The following is a 26,517-nucleotide window of genomic DNA, read 5'->3' as shown; positions in this document are numbered from 1 at the left end:
AAAATTAATACTGATGAAACCTGCAGTGAGTGACTGCAATCATTGTAATGGGAGAGTTTGTTGCGTTGCTTGATTTCTGTGTACAATTTATTAAAAATGTATGAACAGTTTTGTTTTGTCATGTTAATAGTTAGGCCAATGTGAATTTGATTTGTTCAAAATTTGTTTTGGAGGTGTAGCCAACAAAAAGAATATGGCATGAATAGCATATTTCCTGAATCACCGTCATTGTTATCGCGTCCGCTCTAATAAGACCCATTTGCCACTCAGCTGGTATTAGTAGATTTAACAGTTTCACTAATTGCACAAACTTCTATCATAAATTACTTTACTTTAATTTCCAAAGTGCAACCACTGAGGCCAAAAATGATCTAACGATCATCCACCATTGAAGATCTAATGGGATGAATGGTCCCCTGTCTCGCCACTAAAGGGCGTACTTAACGCAATAACTTGGTCAATTTAAATCAGCTGTTAATAAGTTTGAGTATTGAATATGTCATATTATTTACTGAGAACTAATAATTTAAGCAGTAATTTAGCAATGATTTAATTTATTCTATACCATAAATATCCATTTAAAATATTTGTTATTTAGCCTTACATTAACAGACATTATTACAATAATTAATGCTTAAAAGATGCTTAAAAGAAACTGGAGCGCATGTCATATCTACCATTGAAATCTGCTACTCTGAAGAACCGCACGGTTGCTTGCTTTGTGATGTCACGGTATTTTAATATTTTAATCGACATTAATAATCGCGATTACAAAATCAAGGGCAATAACTGACAATTATGATTTTTGCTATAATCGTGCAACCTTAACATACAGTATAAAAGGAATAGGCCTATTATATACAGTTCTCGGATCTTTACACATATAGCTCTCTATATATCCTATGTCACCCTGCAAACTAATTTGCATTTGCAAGAGTGCATTTATGAGCTGACTGCTAGTAAGCAAGTCCATTTGTGGGATTTTTATTAATATATTTAAAATTACTTACCTTATTGTGTTTTTTAAGTTGGACACCCAGTTCTTAAAAGCTGATATTGTGTATTGGCAAGGTAGGCACAGAAACATTTAAAAATGGCCGTATAGTTTTTTTTTATTTCCAGTGCTTTTGGTACTCAATAAGAGTAAATGTATTTCTGAACAGTAACCCTCGTTCTGTGGAAACTGTCTCGAGACCGCATTTGCTGCTATGTTAAGGTTATAACATAACATGCTAGGACAAGAAATACTAGTCTGCCTAATGTGTCTATTTTTATATTTATTAAGTAATTTATTGACTTAATAAAAATCCAATGGAGTAAAAAGATATTATGCTTTTGAATGTAATGAAGTAAAGTGAAACTTTCCTAAAATAATAATACTCTAATAAGGTACAGATCCTTGAAAATATGTACTTAAGTACAGTAACGAAGTAAAAATACTTCCACCGCAGACTAAATGCTCATTAGACTGTGTAGTTACTAGACACTGCAGATTTCTGTTGTAATAAATGGTGTATATATATATATATATATATATATATATATATATATATATATATATATATATATATATATATATATTGCAAAAATACTATTTGGGGACTGCAAAACAGTTATTTTAAATTGAGTTTTGATTTGATTGTTTTTCCTATGCAAAAATGAATATTTTGCATATTAGAAATAAACATGGAAAAACATGAATGCTCAGAAGGGACTAGTTCATACAAAATTTCCCACTGATAGACAGTGTGGTTATTGCTTAATAGCTCTTGCAGGAGCAATGATTTCAAACTCTCTCCTCTGGAATATTACACACATGGCCCATTGCACAGCATAATGCATTAATGAGTTTATTCATTGGTCTGTTGGGGGCATGAACAGTTGTTGTTGAAATGGTCCAGAAATAAAATTTAGCCACAACATTTGTGGAAATGTGCATTGGTAGGCCAGCTGATTATTTCCACTCTACACTGTATGTGGAATAGACCTCTTGAGATTGAGTCGGCACAGCATTGATAGATTACTGCACTAATGGGCACTTGGTCGGCTAGCCTGTACTCTGGAATTTAGTTTGGTGGTCAATTAATCACTCTCTGATGTTTCTTTCTGTCTTCTCCCTCTCATTCTCTTGTTCACTCCATTGCTGTCCTTTTCTGCAGGTTATCCATGACCTCAGATTTACAGCATTACAGTTTCAGGATGCCGAATATAGGGTTCCAAAACCTTCCCCTCAATATCTACATTGTTGTGTTTGGAACGGCCATTTTCGTCTTCATTCTCAGCCTTCTCTTCTGCTGCTATTTGATTCGGTAAGTCTACCAGTGTTTTTTTTGTTTTTTTTTGTGGAAGGAGAATGCATTTGAACAAGTTCCAAAATGCCATACATTTGCTTTTTTATATCTTCAAATTGTTGCTGGATTTAAAATAATTGCTTTACTCCATGAACATACAGGCAACAAAAACAGAACAGAAGTAATTTAACAGCTTTTGTGCATTTTAACTTTTAAAGGTAATTTGCATCAGGAATGGCTGGGCGATATGGCTACAAAAATTATTTCTCAATAGTTTTCAGCCTATTGACGATATTCGATATATCTCAATAATTATGTATTTGCTCTAAAAGGACTCAAAAGGGATGTTTTCTAAATCTGAGGAACCATCATTTCATCCAAACTGCCATTGTAGCCAAGTAGATTCAATAGATTGAAGACATTGAATTAAAATAAATTATTAAATGTAAATATTTGTATTGATGTGCACATTTATATTTTATATACTGTACAATGACACATAAACTCTTCTCACTTTCAACTGCTTAACATGTGTAAATATTTGTATGAACATAAAAGATTCAACAACTAAGAAATAAACTGATCAAGTTTCACAGTCATGTGACTAACAGAAATTGAATAATGTGTCCCTGAACAAAGTGGGGATCAAAAGTAACAGTCAGTATCTGGTGTGGCGACAAGCTGCATTAAGTACTGCAGTGCATCTCCTCCTCATGGAATGCACCAAATTTGCCAGTTCTTGCTGTTGTGCAGCTGTTGTTACACTCGGTCTGCCACTGCAAGGACGATCAGCTGTCCTTCCTGCATCGCTGTGTTAGGCATCTCAAAGTATGGACATTGCAATTTATTGCCCTGGCCACATCTGCAGTCCTCATGCCTCCATGCAGCATGCCTCATGCACATTCAAGCAGATGAGCAGGGACCCTGGGCATCTTTATTTTGGTGTTTTTCAGTGTCAGTAGAAAGGTCACTTTAGTGTCCTAAGTTTTTATAGCTGTGACCTTAATTGCCTACTGTCTGTAAGCTGTTAATGTCTTAATGACTGTTCCACAGGTGCTTGTTCATTAATTGTTTATGGTTCATTGAAAAAGCATGGAAAACATTGTTTAAACTCATAACAATAAAGATCTGTAAAGTTATTTGGATTTTTACAAAATTATCTTTAAAATACAGTGTTCTGAAAAAGGGACATTTATTTTTTTGCTGAATTTAGTAGCTTTATAATTATTTTTATTTACTTTCATATATTTTTCCGAATTGTGAATGTGTGGAGCTTTTATTTTGACATGTCACTTTCACCTGAAGCTAATAATCATATATGTCCTTTACTTATGTCCATTTTGATGTTATTTTGAACAGTTGTGCATCCCTGAAGGATTGTGAAATTAGTCAACTGATGCTATCCTTATTAAACTAAATGGCCAAATAAAAAGCACATTAAACAATATTGCTTAGTTTTATATAGTCAGCAAAATCTTCACGTGACATCACATTGCTGGTCATCAGCATATGTGACCATGCTTCATAATTTGTTTTACCAACAAGACATCTTTGGTCAACCAGCTTTACCAGAATGGCTGTGCTAGTCCACAATCTATACCATCACCAAACCAGCATTGCAATTCATACTGGTATGAACTGGTCTTTTCAGTAGGGATTTAAATTGGTTGGAAAAAAGTACCTAATGTACCTAAAGAAAGTCACAAATGTACCACAATTATGAAAGTAACTTTGGTGTTAACAATGCAGTACTGTTGTTCATCCAGCCAAACGTTTCATGCACCATACTCAAGGGAACAAGTAAAAAAAAAATTGTGGGGAGTTTAAAAGACTTCAGTGAGAGGATAGAGGAAAGCTGACAGATAGTGAAAGAATGGAGAAGTTCTCTTTCATCTTCATACCATACCATAGTGAGGCAGCCTTTATCATGCTGACTTTGAAGACTGAACCAACTTTGAATTTTAGAGCCATACCTTAATCATTAGCGCTTGCCCAAACAAGGAAACAAAGATAAATGAGAACCGAATTCCGCAGTAAATATTGCTTTTGTAGCTAATTACAGGAAAAGTTTGCTTTGAAATAGGACATACAACTAAAAATGTCTTCTCTTTTCTGTCTTTTTTATTCATAAAGAAGCTAACAACATATGCTAATCCCAAACATTATCACAGCACCAAGTTTGTTTGGTTGTTGTTTTGGTCTTAAAGTAATGCAGAATGTTCTCAGGCAAAGTGATTTTGTGTTCAACTTGTAAAAAAAATTACTAAAACTTTAAATTCAGAAAAAGTGACTATTGAAAAAAGCAATAGGGCTGCAACAACTAATCGATAATTATCGATTATGGAAATAATCAACAATTAATTTCATTATCGATTCATTGTATATTTGCAGTAAACACGGCTGCACGGGAAGCCCCGTCAGTGACGTCACTTCACAGCCCAGTGAAAAATGTATTGCATGATAAAACTCATAATAAGCATACAGTTTAATGGGGAGCGGTTGCTGCGTCAGGTGCGTTTATAGAGTGATTATGCTGTTTGATATACTGTAGAGTTGTCGCATGTAATACAGTGAAGATGAGTATTTTCTGTGCGAGAATGAATTTACACAGGGTTTACAGATGATTGTACTATATAATGCTGAATATAATGTACATTAATGCTAAGAGTCCTGATATTTGAATGTCCTCCTGATAAAGCCACATCATGTAATGTCTGATTTCACTAGTAAATTTATACAATGGCAAACATTATTTTGCTGGATAAATGTATAATAAAAAAAATACAAAATAGAATAGTTTAGAAACATGTAATCAGTGAAAATACTATTTTAAAAACTATAATATTAAAATACTTAAATGTATATAATCAGTGATAGTGTACAAGCTAATTATGTATTTTTCAGTTTGGCAGAATTATTAACATTTCTGTTCTCGTGTCACTATTGCCCTCTGCTGGGCTGACCTTTTGTCCCACTCCATGCCCTATGGATCATTTTACTCTTTAATGATGAGCATTTTTTGTTAAATTTTACAAGTTAAGCAACTGATTTGCAAAGGTCCTGAGAGTAGTAATAATAATAATAATATATTTAAACGTAACTTTTACTTAACAGGATTTGTTCAAAGTTTTGTGAGAGTAAAGAATCATTAATTCAGTCATGTAAATCAAATCCTTACACCCTTTATCATTTCATTTTTTTGGAAAATTATATTTTAATAAAATACAGGAAATACAATTTAATTTTTATCCGATTAATCACAGAAATAATCGAAGATTAATCGATTATAAAAATAATTGTTAGTTGCAGCCCTACAAAGGAATTGTATGGCATTTTGGATGAATATCATGAATTACTTGTTCTTGCAATGGTTTTCCTGTACAGAAATCTGACACATGGCCAAATATGAACATATACTATTTAATATACATTCAAAGTTCACAATGATTTTGGAAAGTATACTGTATGTTTAATATATGAAAACAATATTTATGTATATATATATTTACATGTTATTATTACTATTGAAAACCATGCATGAACATACATATTATAAATATGTGTGTGTTTTAAATATATTGCCATATATAAGATTTCAGTATGGGTTGTTACTTTTGCTGGTTGATGTGTGTTCAATGCAAAATTGTCAAACAAAGCTTTCCATGAAGAGTGAGAAGGTCAGACAGCACAGTTTGGAGAAACTAAGAGAACTACTGACTTGATAATCTGAAATGAAAATAAAAAAACCCACAGCTACAATCTCCCCCTGCTCGAAATTGGCCTGTTTATATTAAGATGGTTTTAAAGCTTCTTACTTGCACAATTACTGATCTCAAAGCAGCCAGTTGCACAACCACAGATCTGTATTTTTTTTTTTACATTGAGGAAGCCACAATGTATCACCGACTTCCTTTATGGATTGAGTAAACTGTACAGAAGCTGCTTGTGTTAAGAACATAACAGGAAATTGATTCACATTTCTAGTTAGAATGAACCCTCTAATGAAATCAGCCAAATTGATTATTGAGGTGTGAAGGCAAACAAATAGAATTTAGAATATTTAGAAGTTTTTCAATCAAGACTAGGTCTTCAAAAGGCCTTCAATAAGCTAAAGCAATCCTTTAAGACTTCAGCACAAGATCATGTTGTAATTAAGGGCAACCCATTCCCCATTTTCTACTGAGCCCATCCGGCCTACTGTCATCCATTTAAATTTGTCCTGAGCACTGAGGTCAATGAGGTCATTCTTGGAAGCAGAGATATTATAGCTTTAACATGCAATTGTTTAGCATCTCTTACTTAAGACAGTGAGAACCAGCAGCTATCATCTAAATTCACCCAATCCAGCAGGGGAGATGGTAAGTTCCTTCCCATTTATTCTATACCAGTTCTGTTCTCTTTGACTTTAAATCCCCCTCACTGTTTTTTCAAACATAAATTGGTAGCGTTTTAGATGAATATAGAGTCTTACCTTGAGTAAAAAAATGTCAGATTGCCACATCATTGATAAAAAGAGTTTGTATAAAGCCCAGATTCCAGGCTTCTAAAGATGCAGTCTCCCTTGCATCCCATTGCTTCATAAAGATGTCAACTGCTTAATTTAGTAAACCAGCACTCAATGTCAGATATGTCCATCACAAAAACACACAGCACTGAACATTAAATATATCTCCATCACAAAAAGCACACATACAAAGGCCCCCATTTTTAGGCCATGTCCACACCAATATATTTTCATTTGAAAACACATAGATTTCATATGTTTACGCCTCTCATTCACACTGGAAAGGCGTTTTTTTCCTCCAGATTTAAAAAAACTCTCCATAACCACATACTTTAAAAACTATGATGCCGGGGGCCTGGATAGCTCAGCGACTATTGACGCTGACTACCACACCTGGAGTTGTGAGTTTGAATCCAGTGTGTGCTGAGGGACTCCAGCCTGGTCTCCTAAGCAATCAAATTGACCCAGTTGCTAGGGAGGGTAGAGTCACATGCGGTAACCTCCTTGTGGTCACGATTAGTGGTTCTCGCTCTCAATGGGGTGCGTAGTAAGTTGTGCGGGGATCGCGGAGAATAGCATGAGTCTCCACATGCTGTGAGTCTCCGCCGTGTCATGCACAGCAAGCCACATGTTAAGATGGGCGGATTGACTGTCTCAGAAGCGGAGGCAACTGAGACTTGTCCTCCGCCACCCGGATTGAGGTGAGTAACCGCGCCACCACGAGGACCTAGTAAGTAGTAGGAATTGGGCATGACAAAAAATTATGATGTCAGAAAATTAAAAATGGGACTTTTCAATCGAAAACGGATTGTGGACGTTGTCTAAGACATATAGTGCAAGCACACTTAAAACTTTGCACAAAAAAAGTTTGTTTTTAATGGTTGGTTTTAAATCGTAAAACAATAGATATACTGTTCAAATTTAAGACATTTCAAAGTATTTGGAAACTTTCTGGTAGTCAGACTTAGTAGAACATATCCAATTGTCCATAGGTGGTTACACACACATGACTAAAACATCCACTACAAATGACAGTGGGACAGTTTAAAGTAATTGTAAAAATGGCTAAGATACGTGAAGTTAGTTCTGAGAAAAGGTCTAGCATCATTTATTTGCAGATGCTTGTTGATACTAATATTTTGTTATCTAATGTAATGAAAATCATGCATTTCCTAATGTGGCCTAAAAATCCAAATAATTTTGGGTCTATTCATTGTAAATCCACTGTAAAACCTGCTCTGAAATGTTTATATTGTACACCAGCAGTGTAAAATGGAAATCACAACAATTGCAAAATCAGCAAGTACCAAAATGCCTAGCTACATTTTTCTCTTTATTTTTAGCTTGCTATTTTTCACCACCACATTTACAGTTTGCATCGCTGAAACAAAGTGCTTATTCAAACTTTTTTGCCCAGTTTAACAGTTGCATTTGACAGACCAGAGTAATTTCAGTGTAGAAGAGGCTGCCTTTAAAAGTCAAGACAAACGTGATCTGTGGAGCACATGTATTTGTTCATAAGGAACATCGTAGCCTGAATATAGGACTTCCAGATTGTTGAGTCGTGCGGCTCTGTGGACATTCAGAGTGTAAAAGACGAGGGAATTGTGAGCTCGAGTTGACCTGTGAAGAACGTCGTGATTCAGAACACATACAAACAGCCTGACACAAAACGGCACGTAGCAATCACGCACCAGTTCTGACACACCAATGTGAAATGCCCCTGTGTCTGGCAAACACACACTTAAAGAGAAAACAAAAAGGGGAGGGGGGTAGTGTTTGTCTAGCACAGCCATTCTCAAGGGATGAAAATCAAAATTCACACACATGTCCTAAATTGTTACAGCTATTAACATGTCATGCCGAGTGCTTTGTTATTTTACAACGCTTATGGTCACAAGGTGATTTTCAACTTGACGAACTGTAACACTACACTAACAGTGCGGAAATGACCTAGCACCCTAAAGGCCTGTTCACTGTTCTGTTGGTCGCTAGTAGTCATTCCTGCCACAGAATGTCCTTATGTTATTGGTGGGCTGAAAACTGGCCATAGTTTTTGAAAATCTGATCACAAATGAGATGCATTGCACTCAAAAATAAGATGTCACTTTATTTGACAAATAAGTTTTTTTTGCTAAAAAATTAAAACTCTGGAGGAAAAGCGTTAGATTAAATTACAGCACTGCATGATGCATCTGTATCGTCAAAAAGGTCAACAAATAAACAAAATTTTTATATATATCCTGACTACTGTGTCTCACAGGAGACAAATCACATGTGCTCCAATGTCTTCACTCCCATTGCATCACTGCTCTTTTACATAAAGTTAAACTTTTCTCATCTTTGTTGCGTTGCCAAGTGTCATGAATGATGCTGGAAATCGCCAACTATGATTGATGCTCAGTACGTTTACATGCACTTTAAAAGTTCAATTTCAGTCTGACTAAACAATAATTTGTCTTTTTAAATAAACAATAATTAGTCCGAATGCAGACTAACAGACATAGGTACTGCAACTATAGTTCGGCTTCGGCCAGTAAATATACACACTTTAATTGAAAAACAATTGGCCTCGGCATTGTATGCATGCTCTGAAAACAGAGGTGACGTACAACGTGTAGTTCACCTGTCATATTTGTCGTCCTTCCTTCAAATATTTGGTTACGCATTGTGTCATGTATACTTAGACAAAAAGATGTAGACTGTAGCTCGACTCGAAAAACCTGCTATGGCTCGATTAAAACTGCGCATGCAAACATACTGAAAAAATGACTTCCACTTGTTTTTTGCTGCAAGTTGCTGTCATTGTGAATGGCATGCCCCTTAAAATGAAAACAAACCCTACTTCTTGCTTCTAAATCCCCTTCCTCCACTTCAGGGAGTGTCTGCACCTTTACCTGCTGGTCTCTTTCAGAATGTCAGTTTCTCTCCTAGACTGTGCTGCCTGTTTTACAGGTCCCTCTCACTCTGCTGCGAGAGGTTATGCTTACTTGTAATGGAGGTAAATTTTACAACACATATCTCCATTCTCATACCTATCTAACTGTTCTCTTTCTTCATTTGATAGATTTTTTCCCCTAAATGTGTATTCTCTTTTATGAACTATATTGATTTTTCTGACAAGGAGGCTTTTGTAAGATCCTGCAATATTGTTTGCTGTGTTCACTAGTGCCTTTCTCTTGTATGGGTAAATTGAATGGCCCGGTCTGACTCTGAAGTGTTTAAATGTGTTTTGCTATTTTCAGTCTTCCAGAGCACCTAAAAATGAAAAGGAATCCAGTAAAACAAACAATTTTGAAAAAGGCCAAGACTTATCTCATGTAAAATTAACTAGACTAATACTAATGCTCTAACAGTCCAAAAGGCATTATTAATGTTCAGAGTGCAGTATGCATGTTCACAAGTTAGAGACTAAACATAGTGTCGATGGCACTTGCTGATTTTCTTTAAATAACCCTTTTCACTTACCTAAGAGACACTCATCATGTCTGACACATTCCAGATAGTTTTGCCCCGCCATAAAGACTCAGCTTAAGACAGTTTTAACTTATTGGCCTATACAAGTTCATAATCGAGGCAGATAATGGTACTGCTTGAACTGGATGCAGTAAGTGTCATAGGGTTTAAGGAAGAAGTTCTTAAAATTTGAAAAAGCTAGCCATGAAATACTGTAGCCACGAAGATAAAAGTGGATGTCAAGGGAGGAGATTGGATGATTAAGCTCATGTTTGGTGGATAAAATGTATAGCTAGAATTTAGTGAACGTTAAATGGAAAATACAAGGAAAACCAATTTTTAATTCAAAGTCAGCTCAGTCTTTGTGAATGATCATCATGACTGAAGAAATGCCTTATGAGGACTAAAAGCTACAATTTGATGTGGTCAGATTATGATCCAGCCATGTGTGCAGCTGACCTTCAGAGGTCCAGGGCCATGGCTGATGCATTGTAGTTTTCCTTGGCTGAGATTACACGCACAAGAAACCCTGAAAACAGCTGCTATTTAAAACGGTTTAGAACTCTGCCTGTATTTCAGAATTATGGTTCAAGGTGATGAATTTGGCCATTGTTTATATTTTGGTGCCATCACTGTCTCTCCCCACAGGTTTTTGTAATTATTTGTCACTGCACTCAGTCACTTATTTAAATATTTTAAAACTAACATGTCAATATATTTTCTATAGGTTACGGCACCAGGCACACAAAGAGCTCTATGCATACAAGCAGGTAAGCAGCTGATTTCATGTATCTATTCAAATCATAACCATAGAGTGTGTCTCTGTGATTTAATGTAGTGCATGGAGGCTTATTTTACTCTATCTATGGAGTCTGTTACTATAACTTAAGGTAGTTTTACTGTATGGTGCCGTATGGGAGAAGGGGATGGTTCTATTCCTTTTTCATGCAGTTTCAAACACTTAGGATTTTTCATTAAATTTAGTGTTTTATCTGATTATGTCATTTTCATATTTTCTGTTCACAGGTTATTCAGAAGGAAAAGGTCAAAGAATTAAACTTACATGAGGTGAGTTCCCTCTTGCATTGTTTTATCCAGCTGTACAGAAATTAACTTTTGGTGGGTAGACAATTGCAGTATGACGGTGTGTGTGGGGGTGGGGGTGGTTTGAGAAAACGAAGAAACAAATAATGTTTAAATAGCCCCATGATCGGATTTGTATGTCTTTTGTGGAAAAACTAGGACTATCTGTGGATGTTTGGTATTTCTGGGCATTAATATCATTCTACTGTATATTCTGCAAATGCTGAATAATGTGTTTCACTGTTGTGTGCTAGCATAAAATGTGCTGAAAGCAGATTTTAATGTTCATTGTAAAAATGTCTTTATAATGTTAATGTAGTAAAAATGTCTACAAAACTTTAAGGTTTAAAGAACAAGCACAATCAAGAATATGTGAACCTTAAAACCTAATATATTATATTGATATTTACTCAAATTACGTTAATTAATTTGTGGGTGACCCTTTTATTGACAATAATTGCCATTTCTCTTAGACCCACACAGCATTCTTGAGCTATGTTGGCTCATTCTTCTTTGGAAAAGGATGTATGTAATTTGAATAGTCGCTGTATTTTTCTGAAGTGTCTTAAAGCTTAGACAAACAACACAACACATGGTTGAATCTGCACTAAGCTTCCTCACATGAGCAGTTAGCTGCAGATCAGTCTTATCATTGCCTGGTTACACAGTAACCACAGTGACTGTCGGCCATGACATTAAAAAATATTAGTGAATTTTTCCTCACATTAGTTACTGAATATAGATAGAACCACCACATTGTATTGGAGGACCTGTTCAAGACATTTGTGTGCTTATTGTGTTTGATACGAGCATGCACTAGAGATAGCCAATGACATGTTTAACCTTCACCCGGATGCCTTATACATGACCATCCTCGCTTCACTGGTGTTAATGGGCAACTGTGCCATCTTCATGTGTGTGTGCTAATGAATCCCAAGCGACAATACTTAGGTGCAAGGACACCAGAGACCTTGCTGAATGCTCTAACTGTACTGGAAATTCTTGTAACCCTTCACTCCCTCTGTTTTACTGTTAAGGAATAGTTTCCATTCTAAGGTTGTGTTGTATTTTTAGTGTACTGACTAATTTTGAGAGCTGGATATTCCTCTACAAAGCGCAGGCAGTTATTTTGACTGAAGTAAAATTTAAATTTGATTAATAATAATAATAAAAAAAAAAATAACTGAATTAATATGTCTCTTCTGTCATAAACAGCATATCATCTTTAAACTAAATAATAACAACATTGTTTTCTGCTGAATTGACCTATGTTTCATCGGAAAGTCTGGCCTCACATGTCGGACCTGTCGGTTCGCCCCTTTTTTAGTTTGTTTTTAGATAAAACAGCTCAGTAATTTGAGGTTCAAGGTACAAGTGTGTTTGCCATAGAATGAAGTATCGAAGCCGGTTTTAAGAAATCAATGGCATTTTGTGAGGCTAATAATACATGTGAATTATACAGGACTTTTGAAGAGCGATATATGTCACTAATAAAGTGGTTTTATGACCTTTAACCAAACTGTGACTGCATGTCCACCATTTATTGTGCTTATTTACCTTCAAAATGTAGAACTTTCTCAACGCAAAGCAGCTGGCTAGTACATACCATTCATTGCATTTTATCATTAGAATAAATGGCACTCACTCAAATGCTGTATAATTGTCTTGTATCAACTACTAGTACACAGTGGCTTTGATCCAAAACCTAGTGAGCTGCTTTGGTGTCTACTGTTTACATAGGCCTTCCAAGGAAGCATCCTGACTGCAATGGAACTTCAAAAGTGACAAATTTTTTAACTCTTATTATGCAGAGACTACTACAAGTAAGCACTTCATGGGTTGATTTCCTCGAAATATTTTTTGGCACTTTAAATTTGCCCTGTTTGTTTTGAGTGTCCCGTTCATCTTAGCACAGCAACATTGGCTCGACCAGTGGCGTGAAATAGGGGAGGGACTATCTGGCCAATTCTTTTGGGGGTTCAGGAAACTTGTTTGAACACATTATTTTTTTAATCGCAAATGGTGGTTTAGGTGGTGTATAAATGACACACTTCAGTGCCACTTTTTTATGTAAACTATAGCATAGCACCATTATTTAAAGTCCTAAATAATTGTTAGTTTAATTTTTAAATCTAAATTAACCTGAAAATGTTCAGCTTAGCATGAGGTCAACAGAGGTTTGTTGGCAAATCATGCTAACGCTTTGTGTAGTTTTTACCAGTGTTGTTTGGGTACAGTTGAAGTCAGAATTTTACATAAAATTGGTTGAACATACAGACAGATTGTTTCACTTTTAATTGACTATATCATAATTCCACTGGGTCAGAAGTTTACACACACTAAGTTAACTGTGCCTTTAAGCAGCTTGGAAAATTCCAGTAAATTATGCCAAGCTTAATTTAGCTAACTGGAGTCAATTGGAGGTCTGTGGATGTGTTTTAAGGCCTGCCCTCAAATGTAGTTCCTCTTTGCTTGACAGCAAGGGGAAATCAAAAGAAATCAGCAAAGGCCTCAGAAAAACTGAGGAGTTCTGCACCGTGACTGGACAGGACGCTCCCTATGGCCAGTCCGCCGCTGGTGAGAGATCAAGTAGATGAGAGTGTCAGTGTGAATTTTACCTTAACCAGGGGTGGGGGACCTTTTTTTCCATTAAGGACCATTTGAGTATTTACCAAATTATTCGCGGGCCATACAATTGCTTGCAATTTCTGATTGTGGGTTGAAATGAATGTACACATTCAGTTACGTGCTCGCACACCAAAAACACTAAAAGGTCTGTCTATTATACAATATTTTTTGTTGTTATCATTTTTAAAATGCCAAAAAAAAATTTAAACATTATTTGAAAGTATGTATTTATTTATTTATTTTTGAAGTTAATTGAATCAAGGCTATTTTATGCTTTTCAAATTATGTCTCAAATGGTCTCGCGGTCTTATGGGCCTTATACGGCCCTGAGGCCTGACGTTCCCCACCCCTGCCTTAAACCTTAAACTTGTCACAAAAGCAAATGTGGGATGAGTAACGCAATTGCTGAAGCAATCACGTCATTTTATGATGCTTTTATAGCTGGTTTCCATCCACGTATTTCAATGCCCATTTTTTGATATCACATAAAGTCTGCTAATAAAATCTCTAAAATACACATAATAACTTTTATGCGTGCTTGAGGTGGATACATTTTTTATTCGATAAGAAGAAATGCACATAAACTATGATAGAAACACATTTACTGAATAAACTTCTATTGGATTTATTTGGAATAAAATATGTGCATCAAAAAAGTAATCTGACTGAATAACTCATTCATAACTGGACTAACCAGAGGACCAATCATCGCATCTGAAATGTTGCTCTGGTCATTCTGAAATAACAGTGTCTAGAAAATCCAAAGCCTGCTTAGAGTTTGTTGAGCAAATAAGTCGAATACAAACTTGAACTGTGCCGAAGAGCAGGTTTATTGACTCTTTTGAAAAATACCTTCTAAATCTGCATGGCAAAGATATGAGTATGGAGGAATGCACACACATAGTGCTCCCAGAACTGTGTAACACGAAGTGAACATATTAGAACAATTCAACACACTCTGCAATTTTACGGCTTGGGTAAAATATAATTTCTTTGCATTACAGGAAACACTGGTGTGTAAGTGTTTTTAATGATCTGAGATAATTAAGTATAACCAGATTGTCCTTGCTTGAAGTATAAAAAGTACACTGGTAACACATAAAAACATTGCCTTATTTTATCCCATCTCTGGCCCTGTTAATACCATTCTTTCCTCTCAAAACAGTGTGCTCACAACACACTTGTTTCAAACAGTGGACCATTGTGTCTCAATCCTTCTCCAACCCAGTCAATGTCAGTGACACCTAAAGCACTCAGAGTTTAAACAAAACTATATCTTGTTATAGGATACATAAACAACACAGTATAGAGGAATGGCACTATAACAAGCACCGAAGTGCCAAGGCACATTTGTCCAAAACCTCTTTTTTTCTCTTACAATTACTGCAGTTGTACATTCTCTGCCTCATTATTTACTGTCAGCAAGCATGTTAATGAATTGTTTACTTATAGAACACAGTGCTGGAATTTCTTTAGACATCTGGAAAATATGAGCTATTGTAACATTCATCAGTCTTAAATTACACTTGAATTAATAAAGTTTTTATATAGTACTATTAAAGGTCCCTAATATTTGTATAACCTTATACCATTATTTGATCTATTATTTGTATGGTAGTGCTTTTTCAACTTTGTTGGAAAAGATAAGAATTCAACATGGTTCTTTCTAGCATCAAAGTCCACAGTCTTTAAAATTGAATAGGTTTTTTTCGTTTACTTATTTTACATTACATTAAGCTATTTTACTTTATGTTGGCCAACATTATCAGCTATGGTACATTATGCTACACTATGTTTTGCTATGCTGCATTGCACTACTTTGTTACGATATGCTATAGATTGTATAAACTTGAATAAATATAAATTGTAATATGTGCTTATTAAATACAATTACACTTTACGTTCTCATATGTTAATATTAGTTTACAAAATTAGTAAACACGAACTAACAATGAATAATAATTTTACAGCATTTATTAATCTTAATTTTTAACATTAACTAATAAAAAAATTTTGTATTAGTAAACATTAGTTAATGCACTATTAACTAACATGAACCATTAATGAGCAATTGTATTTTTATTAACAAAGATTAATAAATGCTATAAAAATGTATTGTTCATTGTTTGTTCATGATACCTAATGCATTAACTAATATTAACGAATGGAACTTTATTGTGTAACCTATTTTGCAAGGGAGGAATTAAATCACATTGACAGAAGATTAATTGTTGTCATCATAGCCAGTCCGTTTTAACCAGTATAAAGAAGTTCAAAAAGTTCTACAAAATCTGTATCATGGTTGGAATGAGGAATAGCCTCAAATTTAGAGTACGCATATCCAAATACTCTGGTTTTAAACATTGTCTGAGTCAGTTAAATACTAACTATGGGTAATTATTACAGTAACTGCAGAATAATCTTTGCATGGTTCATCTGTTCACTCTCTCAGTGACTCTTTGCTTGAATTCTTTCTTGTATGTTCTTCTGAATTGTAATGACTACTTTGTAAAGGGAACTGGTAGACTTACACAACAACCCCCAAGTTTATCTGGAGTAGCCATCAGAGCCTTTTGCCTGCCTTCAAATTACATCACCATTTAATTAAGTCCAAATGTTCACAGTATTCTGCTCTCTGATGTGAGACAGGTCATTAATCAAATTATATGGTTTGGCTCTTATAGCACCGGGTCTAGACACATGGTGCAGTAATAAGAAAGTATTGTAAAGTATTGATGTCTGTGTCCACGAAATGTTGCTATTTCGTGAGACAAAATACAGTATCTACAGGCAACAATGTTTACATTTAAGCATTTTATCCATGAAATTTGATTAGAATTTATTGTTTTCTCTCCCTAGATTTGTGCGGTGTGTCTGGAGGAATTCAAGCAGAAAGATGAGCTGGGAATCTGCCCGTGCAAACATGCCTTTCACAGAAAGTGAGTACCCTGGCATTTGGTGTTTCCAAAATAGGGAAGGAAAAAAAAATGCTTTTCAAGATTGCAAATCAGTAAAACCACTCCAGTTCCTACAGTATACGCTACCAGTCAAAAGTTTAGACTTACTTAACTGAATTTACCACACTTGTCTGAATTTTATCATGATCTTTAAAACCTTTTGATATTAAAATTGTCTGGTAGTGTAATTCTAGTGCAACACAACATGTGTCAACAAAGTGTGTAATTTAGTATCAAGCAGATCTAATAATTACTTTAAGCAGCCGACTGGGCTGGACCTGAGACTGATTAGCCCGAGACAGAGCTCTTGTATAAATATGAAATGGAGAAATTGAAATACCCAATATGGCAGATGTAGAATGTCCCACCTTACAGGTAAAAGAGCCAGTCACCTTTTAGATATAGACATCACCTCTCAGTCAACTCCAGAGTCAGTTTTTTGTATGTGTGTGTGTGTGTCTGTGCAATCTGAGCTAAAGAAGCACAAATTATGTGACCATTGTTGTCAGATTTTACTGCTTATTTTAAGTATGTTCTTGGATAATTATCTTGACCAACCATTTTGGAGATTTTGGAGATTCCCCATTCAAGTAGAAAGGTATACTCAGCTTACTTATGCTGCTTGTATCCATCATCCCAAGATGGCCACCTAGTGGACTGTCTAGCCTTGAAAGGGATTTTGGCCATACATAATATTAGCTCAACAAATAGCATGAGTTCATGGACTATCTGTTTGGCTGAACAATAGTTTCAAACAATTTTCAAACTTCTATCTCTAAAATTCTGTTTGGTGAAGCTAGTGGTGCAGAAATGATACAATTCATCTTTTAAGCTTTCAAGAGAGCGATGTGTCATTCAGTGGGAAGTCTGGTGGAAATGTGTCTGCCTCATCCATCTTTTGCTTCGCCTATTTTGTGAGACATTAACACTAGGCTGTATGTCAAAGTAAATGTATGTCAGAGTAATGCTTGGACACTTATCACGGGAGTGGAGAGTGCTCTGTTCCATCTAAACATTTCAGGTTGCCTCTGTGGGCATCCAGCAAGGCCTTGGAATTTAAATGAGTGGTTGAAGTGACACAAGCAAAGTTTATAAACATGTTCAGGGTGTCATCTAGAGCCAGACAAGTAGTTAGCTGTCTCAAATATATATTTTCTATTGATAATCGCAATAATTTAGTGAAGATATAAGATTTTTATGAGGCATAATACATTTAACATTTATGATGATTTGCAAAAAAATAAATATAAAATGGTTGGCAGTAGTTATGCCACATGTGTGCTAGCTAATTTAAATTAGGCAAATTTAGTTTCCAGATTGATGCTACTACATGAAACATAATAATAAAATATGACACAGTAGTCACATGATGTGACGGCGTATCATTTTTCATGTCACTGTATGATATTTAAGTTGCATTTCCCTTTTAAAAATCCCCCTAATCCCTTCTCTCTAATCCAATTCAGCTAATCCTGAAATTAATGTATTTTTAATAGCAAACTTCTCATCCCCTGGTCGTCCGTCTCAGGAACGTTTGGGAGCCTTCTGGGTCCTTGAAGACGTCCAAGAGACAGGGGGGCGTGGGAGCTGGGCCACGATTGAGGCGGAGCTGCCTGGAGTTTGGAAGCTGCAGCGGGACACCCTCGGCGAGCAGACGGAGGGCGAGGTCAGTCGCAGAGCGCAGTTCCTGCAACACGTCGGGGTCAGGACTACCCAAGTGCAGATCTTTAAGTGCCTTGGCCTGGTGAACCTGCAGGAGGACCATGGCATGCAGGGTGGAGGCATCCTGTCTGGTGGCACTGTAGGCTTTGGCGGTCAGTGACCACGTTATCCTACAGGCTTTGGAGGGGAGCACCGGGCATTTCTGGACATAGGTGGAACGCAACCGCTCTGTCCACCTAAGGGACCTCCGAGTACCCGTGGGCCACCCCGCCATCAAGAGGGTAGTGAGAGCGGATGAGCGAGGAGGTCGGTTGCGGGCAGTGAAAGGTGCCATGCATAACCTCGTCAGCTCATCATGCACCTCCGGGAAGAAATGGACTGGGGGGGCGTGGCTGTGAGCTGCGTCCAGACTCGAGGAACCAATCGTCTAGCCGTGAGGGCTGCTGATGGAGGGTTCCAGTCCATCCCCTCGCTCATGGCTGTCTGGGCAAGCATGTCGGCCATCTGGGCGTCAGCCTCAGACTGAGCATGCCGACCTAAAGGTGGCAGTCCTGTCGAGTCTTCCGCGTCAGACGCCGGGATGCTCTCCGATGCAGCGGCGAATTCGTCATTCAGCTCAGCGGGCTCTGAAGTCAGCGAGCATGCCAGGGGGGCGGGTGGTTATCTACCTGGCGAATCCGAGCCCTCTGCCATCCCCAAATCGCCTCCATCGCCAGCCAGGTCGTCCTCAATCCCGTGGGAAGAAGATTTCTTTTTTGGAAGGAAAGACGCAACCGCAACATTGCCATGGTTAAGTTCTCGCAGTGAGAACATGAACCATCCACAAACGCTGCCTCAGTGTGATCGCGGCCCAGACACACGAGGCAGCGTTTGTGACCGCCAGGAGCGGAGAGATATCGACCACATCCAGAAACTACACAGGGGCAGAAGGGCATCTTTAAAAAGACGTGTCCTGAAAAGGACGTTCAACTCCAGCTGTGTGTTTGCTCTTTTAGAGAAATAAACTCTTTTAGGGAAAATACTCTCTTTTAGAAGTCCTGTCGAAGTGCCCATGGGCAAAACTGCACCGCCGTGCAGAGAAGGAGAAAGCCGCTGATATGTGCCATAGATCCAACAGGAAACGCTCTACAGAAGTGAGTGGAACAGAAGTGATCTCAGCTCGCTGATCGCACATCCGCTCGGCTCCGAAGAAGAAATCTGAATGAATAGATGCACGATTCCCTCCTTTTATACCCATATGTCCAGGGGAGGGACATGCCAAATTCTCATTGGACTTTTCTAAAGTTCAGAGGTAACCGAGGCCTTCAAGAAAGTCCCCTAGTATCGTTTCATTCGACACAACGTCGAGTGAGCGACAGACGGGGAACATGCCCTGCAGTGTGCCATTCTATACTGTCAAAATGTCTCACAGAATGAACGTTACTATAACTACATTTTTGCAAACTGACTTTTACGTGCCTCGTTCTACCTTTCGTTGCAATTTTTCTGGTGAAATTAACACTAGAGGCGCTACAACAACTGTGCCTTTTTTTTTCACTTTCACAAAAATCACGAATACGATGGCTGATTATGACTTTATAAACACTTAGTTTTTGCACTATTATTCACACTGCTATGTTCTGATATCAAAACACTTTTACTATAATGCATCATTTGAAAAACAAATATGCTTGAATTGCAGACTCACCTACACTTACAAACGTATTCCAATGTTATTAGCTTCCGTGTTAGCTCACTTGATAGAGTGTTGGGCTTTGGACCCAGAAGTACGCATTTTGAGACAAGCCAAGCACACAAGCTGACACGTGAGACAAGAGTGTCATAGAAGTGACACAAGTTGACATGACTATCAGTTAGGTTTATGCGTTGGTTTAGGGTAAGGATGTCTACCAGTTTTGTGTCTACCTCTCAATACATTTTGTGTCTACCTTTTATTTTATTTTAGATCACCATTGGTAATATTTACCTTAAAAACCATGTCTGATTATGACACATTTCACTCACTTTTGGTGCCCCCCAAATTTATTTAGCTAAATGTTGTTACAATCACAATGTTCATGAGACCAGGCTGTATATTGTACTAAAACTACTATAAACAGCATTTTTTAAATTCTATTTTAATTACTATGCATGCCTGTTTTTACGCCTTTATATTAATTGCAAGCCTTTGTTATATTTATACCTTTAAAATTCCTAAAAAAGTATTCCTTTTAAAATTAACAAGTGAAGGCAAAGAGATGATCTAGAATGGTGAAAAAAAGCACCTAAAATATATATGTGGCAGGGCGGAGGGCAGGGCAGGGTCGTGATCATACACACCCGGTCCCGTATTAGGCTAATGATCTCTCTCTCTCGCACGACACCCTGCAGTCGACCTTTATACCTTGGAGGCTTCATTAGCCTAATACGGGACCGGGTGTGTATGATCACCCGGCCCCGCCCTCCGCCCTGCCACGTTCCTCCCTCGTTCTCTCAGGCTGGGGAGCCCCCGGCCTGACGTACAATCAATTCATTAAAATGCATGTTCAATCCGAATATAATATAATGTAAGCTGTTAACTATCATTTTAAATGAACTTCAAATAATTGTAGGTGATAATAATTAGTATACTAGGCCTAGAATAGGATTCTAATAAAAATTAAAATAGAGGAATTCATAAGGGGGGCATTTTTTGCCCGCACATTTCCAATTTCAGGGGCATTTTTTTCTCTTTAGCCTTTATTAATTTTCATTACATCTTTACTGCAGTTATACTTTATGCATTTTAGCTTTAAAAAAGTTATGTCATTTAGAGGTATTTTTAAAAGATGATTTTGTCCTCTTTATTGTCTGGGCACAAGATGAATAGTCGGTTAAGAGGTAACGATTAATCGTTGCAGTAATTGCCTGAATAGTCGAATAATCATTAGATTAGTTGATTATCAAAATAATCGTTAGTTGCAGCCCTACAGCACAGATTGATCCATGCATTAGATGAATTGTGTCTTCACATATACATCAGTGTCTATTTTTACCAGCCGTGGCCCGTGCATTTTAGGTCTAGGCCTTCAGTGCGATTCTTTATGCCATTAAGAAAACACAATTTCACAATGAATATGCTATCATACATTATGTGGCAGTCAACTAATAATACCAATTGAAATTTAAAAAAAAACTTCCATGCACACAAGCCAGAACCAAGGATGTCTAATACCAAGAAAAACCTTTCTAATAATATTTGCAATTTAAATTTTGCTTGCAATAAATTTTGTTTCATCAGGGTACACAGTTACTTTTCAACACTTGATCCGACACTGAATGCTCCAGCAGCCTAATTTACACTTAGAAAATCCTGATGTTGCTATAACAATGGAAAAAGCACTTACCAATTTGCTTGAAGTGAAAATCAGCCCTCCTTGCGGCTCCTTTCCTCCTCTTTTCGGCTAAGGAGCATGGCTTCGGACATGCGGTTTGTGAAATAGTTATCGAGGAATAAATTCTGATTGCATACATTTTTTGGTTTTCTGATGTTCGTTTGTAGATTAATTAGGAGTGGAAAGCGATTGAAAATACATATGCAAAAAGGTCAAAGAGAATGAAAGGATGAAATTTTTTTTTATTTATCAGGCATGTTTCGCCAGCAGAGAAGGCTTTGCTGGCCCTGAGAAATCGCCACTGGTTTTTACATGCTCATGTTCTAGTGAGCCATTACAGTCAGAGTGGGCTGGTAGTCTAAGTATAGTAGACAGTTTCACAAGAGCAGTGAGGCTTTTGTACTGTACAGCCATAGTGCTCCACTATTGGCTAATCTGAGAAATTTAGATAATTTTATTGTCTTATCAGCCTTTAATTTTCAATGTTCTTCTCTTTCAGATGCCTTATTAAATGGCTGGAAGTGAGGAAGGTATGCCCTCTTTGCAACATGCCCGTCTTGCAGCTGGCGCAGCAGCAAAGCATGCTCGAGTCTGTGCCACCCATGCAGCAGCCTCTGCCCGGAGTGGAAAACCTGGTGTAGCCCCTCCTGCGTCTCCTAAAGATGCGACCACCACTACCTTCACACTCCGTACATGCTCAAATCCAAGGACATCCCGAGGATTTGTGCCCGGATCCATCGTACAAAAGATTAGTTCAAATTACAATAACAGTCGAATAACGCAATCGCTCCTACTTGGGTTTAGTTTTTTTCATTTTTTCCAATGGGATAATGAAGAAGTGAATTTACATGGCCGAGCCTTGTGTAAAGTAACCATTCCACATCAACGCACTTGTTAGAGGGACACCTGTGAGATGCAAAAAAGACAAGGACTACAACATGACAAAATGCATTAACCCACACACACACACACACACACACAAATAATACTAAAGCAAACTCAAACCAAGTTGCTTGTGATGGTAGTGAGATTTTATTTTGTATTTTATAATTTCAAACTTTTTTTAAGTTGATGTTCACACAGCCACAGAGCAAGCCAGTGGTTTTATTTTAAAAAGAGAGGGTAACATTTATACTGTATATTAAAGGGACAACAGCTCTCTATTGTTTATATGTTTGTTTGCATGAGTGTTTTTGTACTGACGTTCAGGAGAAAGAAACTTTGTTTCACACATGAACAAAATAGATCCCTACAAACACAACAGATCGTATTAGTAACCTTTGCAAATGTTGACTTTTAACACTGATCTTTGACAGTGAGTAAAGGTGTGAATCTGAGAGAAAAGAGAGAGCCTGTAGGGCTGTATTGGTAGATATGGTTCGCTATGAACTTTAAGCTGGTGGCCAAAACAAATGTGATTGCGGAGTTTGTAATAGTAAGGAAATTTACAGCAGTATTTGACCTTTGTTCTGTGGAAGTCTTTCAGTTTGAACTGCTTTTAACTGAGAGCTGCGTTGATGACAGCACAGAAACACACACTTTTGGTACCTTTTGGTCTAAGGCTGCATTGTCAGAAATTTTTGTCCACAGACAATAATTTCTACTCGATTTAATTAGAGTACCCGAACATGCTATGATAAAAGAAGAAATATGCAAAGATTTGTGGATTTCACGGTCTGAAAAAGAAATGAAAATACTAGAAAAATAAATCAAGTGGACTGGAACACATTATCACCACCTCAAACTTGGGATATGCTTAATAATTCTTATACATAATGGATGCTTTACGCCCAATTTAAGTAAAATGACAAATTAGGTGTATTTCATATTCGGTACATTTATTTCATTTTTAAGGGAAGTCAGGCCCTCCATTTATAATGTAACTTAGATGCCACAGATATACATTTACAGCTAACTTACTGATTACATTTCACAGATGGCAATTTCTTCCATGAAATAGTGACACTATTCCAAGAAACTCTTCCGTGTGTGTGTGTTTCTGCGTGTGTTTACAGACACTGGCTCTCTTATTGTAGCACAGTATATCGTTTGGAGTAGATTGGTAAGTATACTTGGCATGAAGCCCCAGATCGGTCTTATAAACCGGTTATTAATAAATCAAAATGCTGCTCTACTGAAGCAAATCAAACTAGACATGCTACAGAAACAAACTCCATTCTGACTCAAGTCATTGGGACAGCAGAATACTCTCAGTATTGACCTGGTGTGTTGATGCTCTAGTTTAGTATCATTCCAAATCTTTAGCAGTGAATCAGTCCTGTGCTTTTTACACATAGACATAAAGAATCCCCAGCCATTAAGATCAATGACACCCCTCATACTTTGGAGCTTTCTTTATTCTTTATAATACAATTGAAACTGTGGCTGTTTCACCACTCTCTGCTCTATAGTAATGTCTTCATTAAGGGCCAATGCCCCCAACCTCCAGGGGTGTTATGGCAACCTGAAAGGAAAAATTTGAGTGTATTGATTGGCGGTAAGGGATTGACCAAAACGATGGTCATAAAGCATAAGTGGGTCATAAATGATGACCAGCAATGAACAGCCCCATCATTTTGTTGCCAAGTAGAATTATCAGACACAGGTAATGGTTGAATGGTGTACTCATTGCCAAGCAAACTGCCCACCAAGTTCTACAATATAGATTTGTGTTTTTAAAAGGGGAGGTTCAGATTATAAATTTTAAGCTTATTTAATGTGGTTTATTATTATTATTATTGTTTTATTTATTTTTTTGCATATGCTGTGTGTGTAAAGAACTACACTAATATTACCTAAAAAGAAAAAACTGAATGAGATTTTTAGTTTTTATTTTGGCTTTTTTCCCTTTGTGCTTTGCTTTGGTACATTGTCTTACTAAAGTGTAAAACACTCCTTCAGAAATGTAATTCCTTATCCTGGACAAATATTGAGTCCTAAATTAGGACTTCATCTCTTTGTTTTTTTTTTGTTTGTTTTTTAAACACAGCAGGTCTTAAAGGTGTACAAAGAGTCACTCTGACAATGAATGTATGCAAATAGAGAGCCGTGGTTTGACTGTGTCATTATAATGTGAAAGTTGTTGATTGTGTCTAAAATTAAGAGTTACGTCACTGCACTTTTCTGTTTTGGTGGTATTGGTGCCTCACCATTGCGACAACTGAAATGGGGCAAAACTATGTTGTTTATTGTGTGCTATAATTTTAAACCCATAATATTTCAATAGTATTATCTAACAGCACTAATGTAGTAATATGAGGATTTAGTAATGAAGATTAGACTAAAAGAAAGGCTTTGTGGATAGTGTTTTAAAAAAAAACCTCAACCACAAGTTTAAAAGCATATCTAGAGATCAGGAAGGTGTATTCGGTAAAATGGGGTGAATACAGGTAAAATGGGACAACTGTTGAAGTGGGACACTTAAGCTTAATCATATATCATTATGTGTATATTCTTTCGTTAATAAAAAAATATTTTGAGATGACATTAATGTATCCATTTGGATCATACTCTATTTGAAAAACAATGCCAATGACAAATTATCAGAAAGTGTCCCACTTTACCTGTATTCACCCCTGAATGTGTTTTTAACCATCCAAGTAGCCATCGAGCAAGATGGAAATGTTAAGTGATAGGCTAAAGTGTATCTTTACTCAACATATTTAAACTAATGTTTTCTACTGATCATTAATGAGAATGCCATATATGGATGACCAAATTTTATTTTGGAAAAGCAAACTTAGGATTTATGGCTTTCATTTAAGTTAATTGTGTTGTATTTGTCTTTTTAACAGGCTTTTTAAAATGGAACAGTAATCGTTTTTTTTTTATAGAATGATTTCTGAAGTAATATGTTTTATTATTAAAACTGAACTGCCAATTTATCAGCCATCATTGCCACTACGAAAATGCCACATGCTTCTTCACCTCGGTCCTGTTTGACCCTCTTGAACTCCACTCTTTTTCCTCATAGTGAGATCACTTATATTGCCCCACCCCTCACCATTCACATCATTGTGACCTCACACTTGTAAACATACATGAGCCCCACCCTTTTCAACACAGTCTTGTTTTAACACTGCTAATGTTTGTGGATCTCACAAACATGTTTGTAAAAGTAAGAATTCTGCAGCAGAATTATTTCTGTACAGTATTTGTAAACTATATTTTTGTATATTTAATCAACATTTTGAAGAAAAAATTAAAATGCAAAGATGCTTTTTTTTGTGCTAATTTTGTGTTATATTCATTAAAATATGTTGCATGTGACTGACTTGAATTGTAAATAAACTTGCCATGTTTTTTAAATAAACCATATCTCTTTTGTCTTTCTTAACATTGCTTTCTTGCTTCGAAGATCATAATTGAAGCATTGCATTCAATATACTTTTGCCACCTTTCTTGTGCTAATTGTGCACACAAATAAATAATTAAAAATGTCTAAAAGAGAAATATTCCACAAATATTATTGGGTTGTGTCTTAGTTCTCAGCACTGTATGATGGCCAGTTGTCACTAGGAGCAATGGGACCTCACTGTGGCCTTAGTATGACTGCAGGAATAAAGCCAACAAACCCTTTAGGC

At 36.7% G+C, this 26,517-nt stretch overlaps 1 protein-coding gene across 2 annotated transcripts in view; it reads left to right on the top strand.

Moving 5' to 3' along the window:
• Positions 1-26,241, top strand: part of LOC127651407 (RING finger protein 24-like) — a 54,564-nt gene extending 28,323 nt beyond the window's left edge. For both annotated transcript variants that reach the window (XM_052137209.1, XM_052137210.1), the window contains 5 exons: positions 2,160-2,309; positions 10,979-11,021; positions 11,278-11,319; positions 16,822-16,901; positions 22,434-26,241. In XM_052137209.1, coding sequence (XP_051993169.1) covers positions 2,160-2,309; positions 10,979-11,021; positions 11,278-11,319; positions 16,822-16,901; positions 22,434-22,575 — 457 coding nt within the window. In that variant the 3' untranslated portion in view covers positions 22,576-26,241. The remainder of the gene's footprint in view (positions 1-2,159; positions 2,310-10,978; positions 11,022-11,277; positions 11,320-16,821; positions 16,902-22,433) is intronic.
• The last annotated feature ends 276 nt before the right edge of the window (positions 26,242-26,517 follow it).

The sequence above is a fragment of the Xyrauchen texanus genome, chromosome 11 (genome assembly GCF_025860055.1).
Source record: "Xyrauchen texanus isolate HMW12.3.18 chromosome 11, RBS_HiC_50CHRs, whole genome shotgun sequence".
NCBI lineage: Eukaryota > Metazoa > Chordata > Actinopteri > Cypriniformes > Catostomidae > Xyrauchen > Xyrauchen texanus.
The sequence above is the reverse complement of the archived record's forward strand: the minus strand, read 5'-3'. Positions and strand labels throughout refer to the sequence as shown.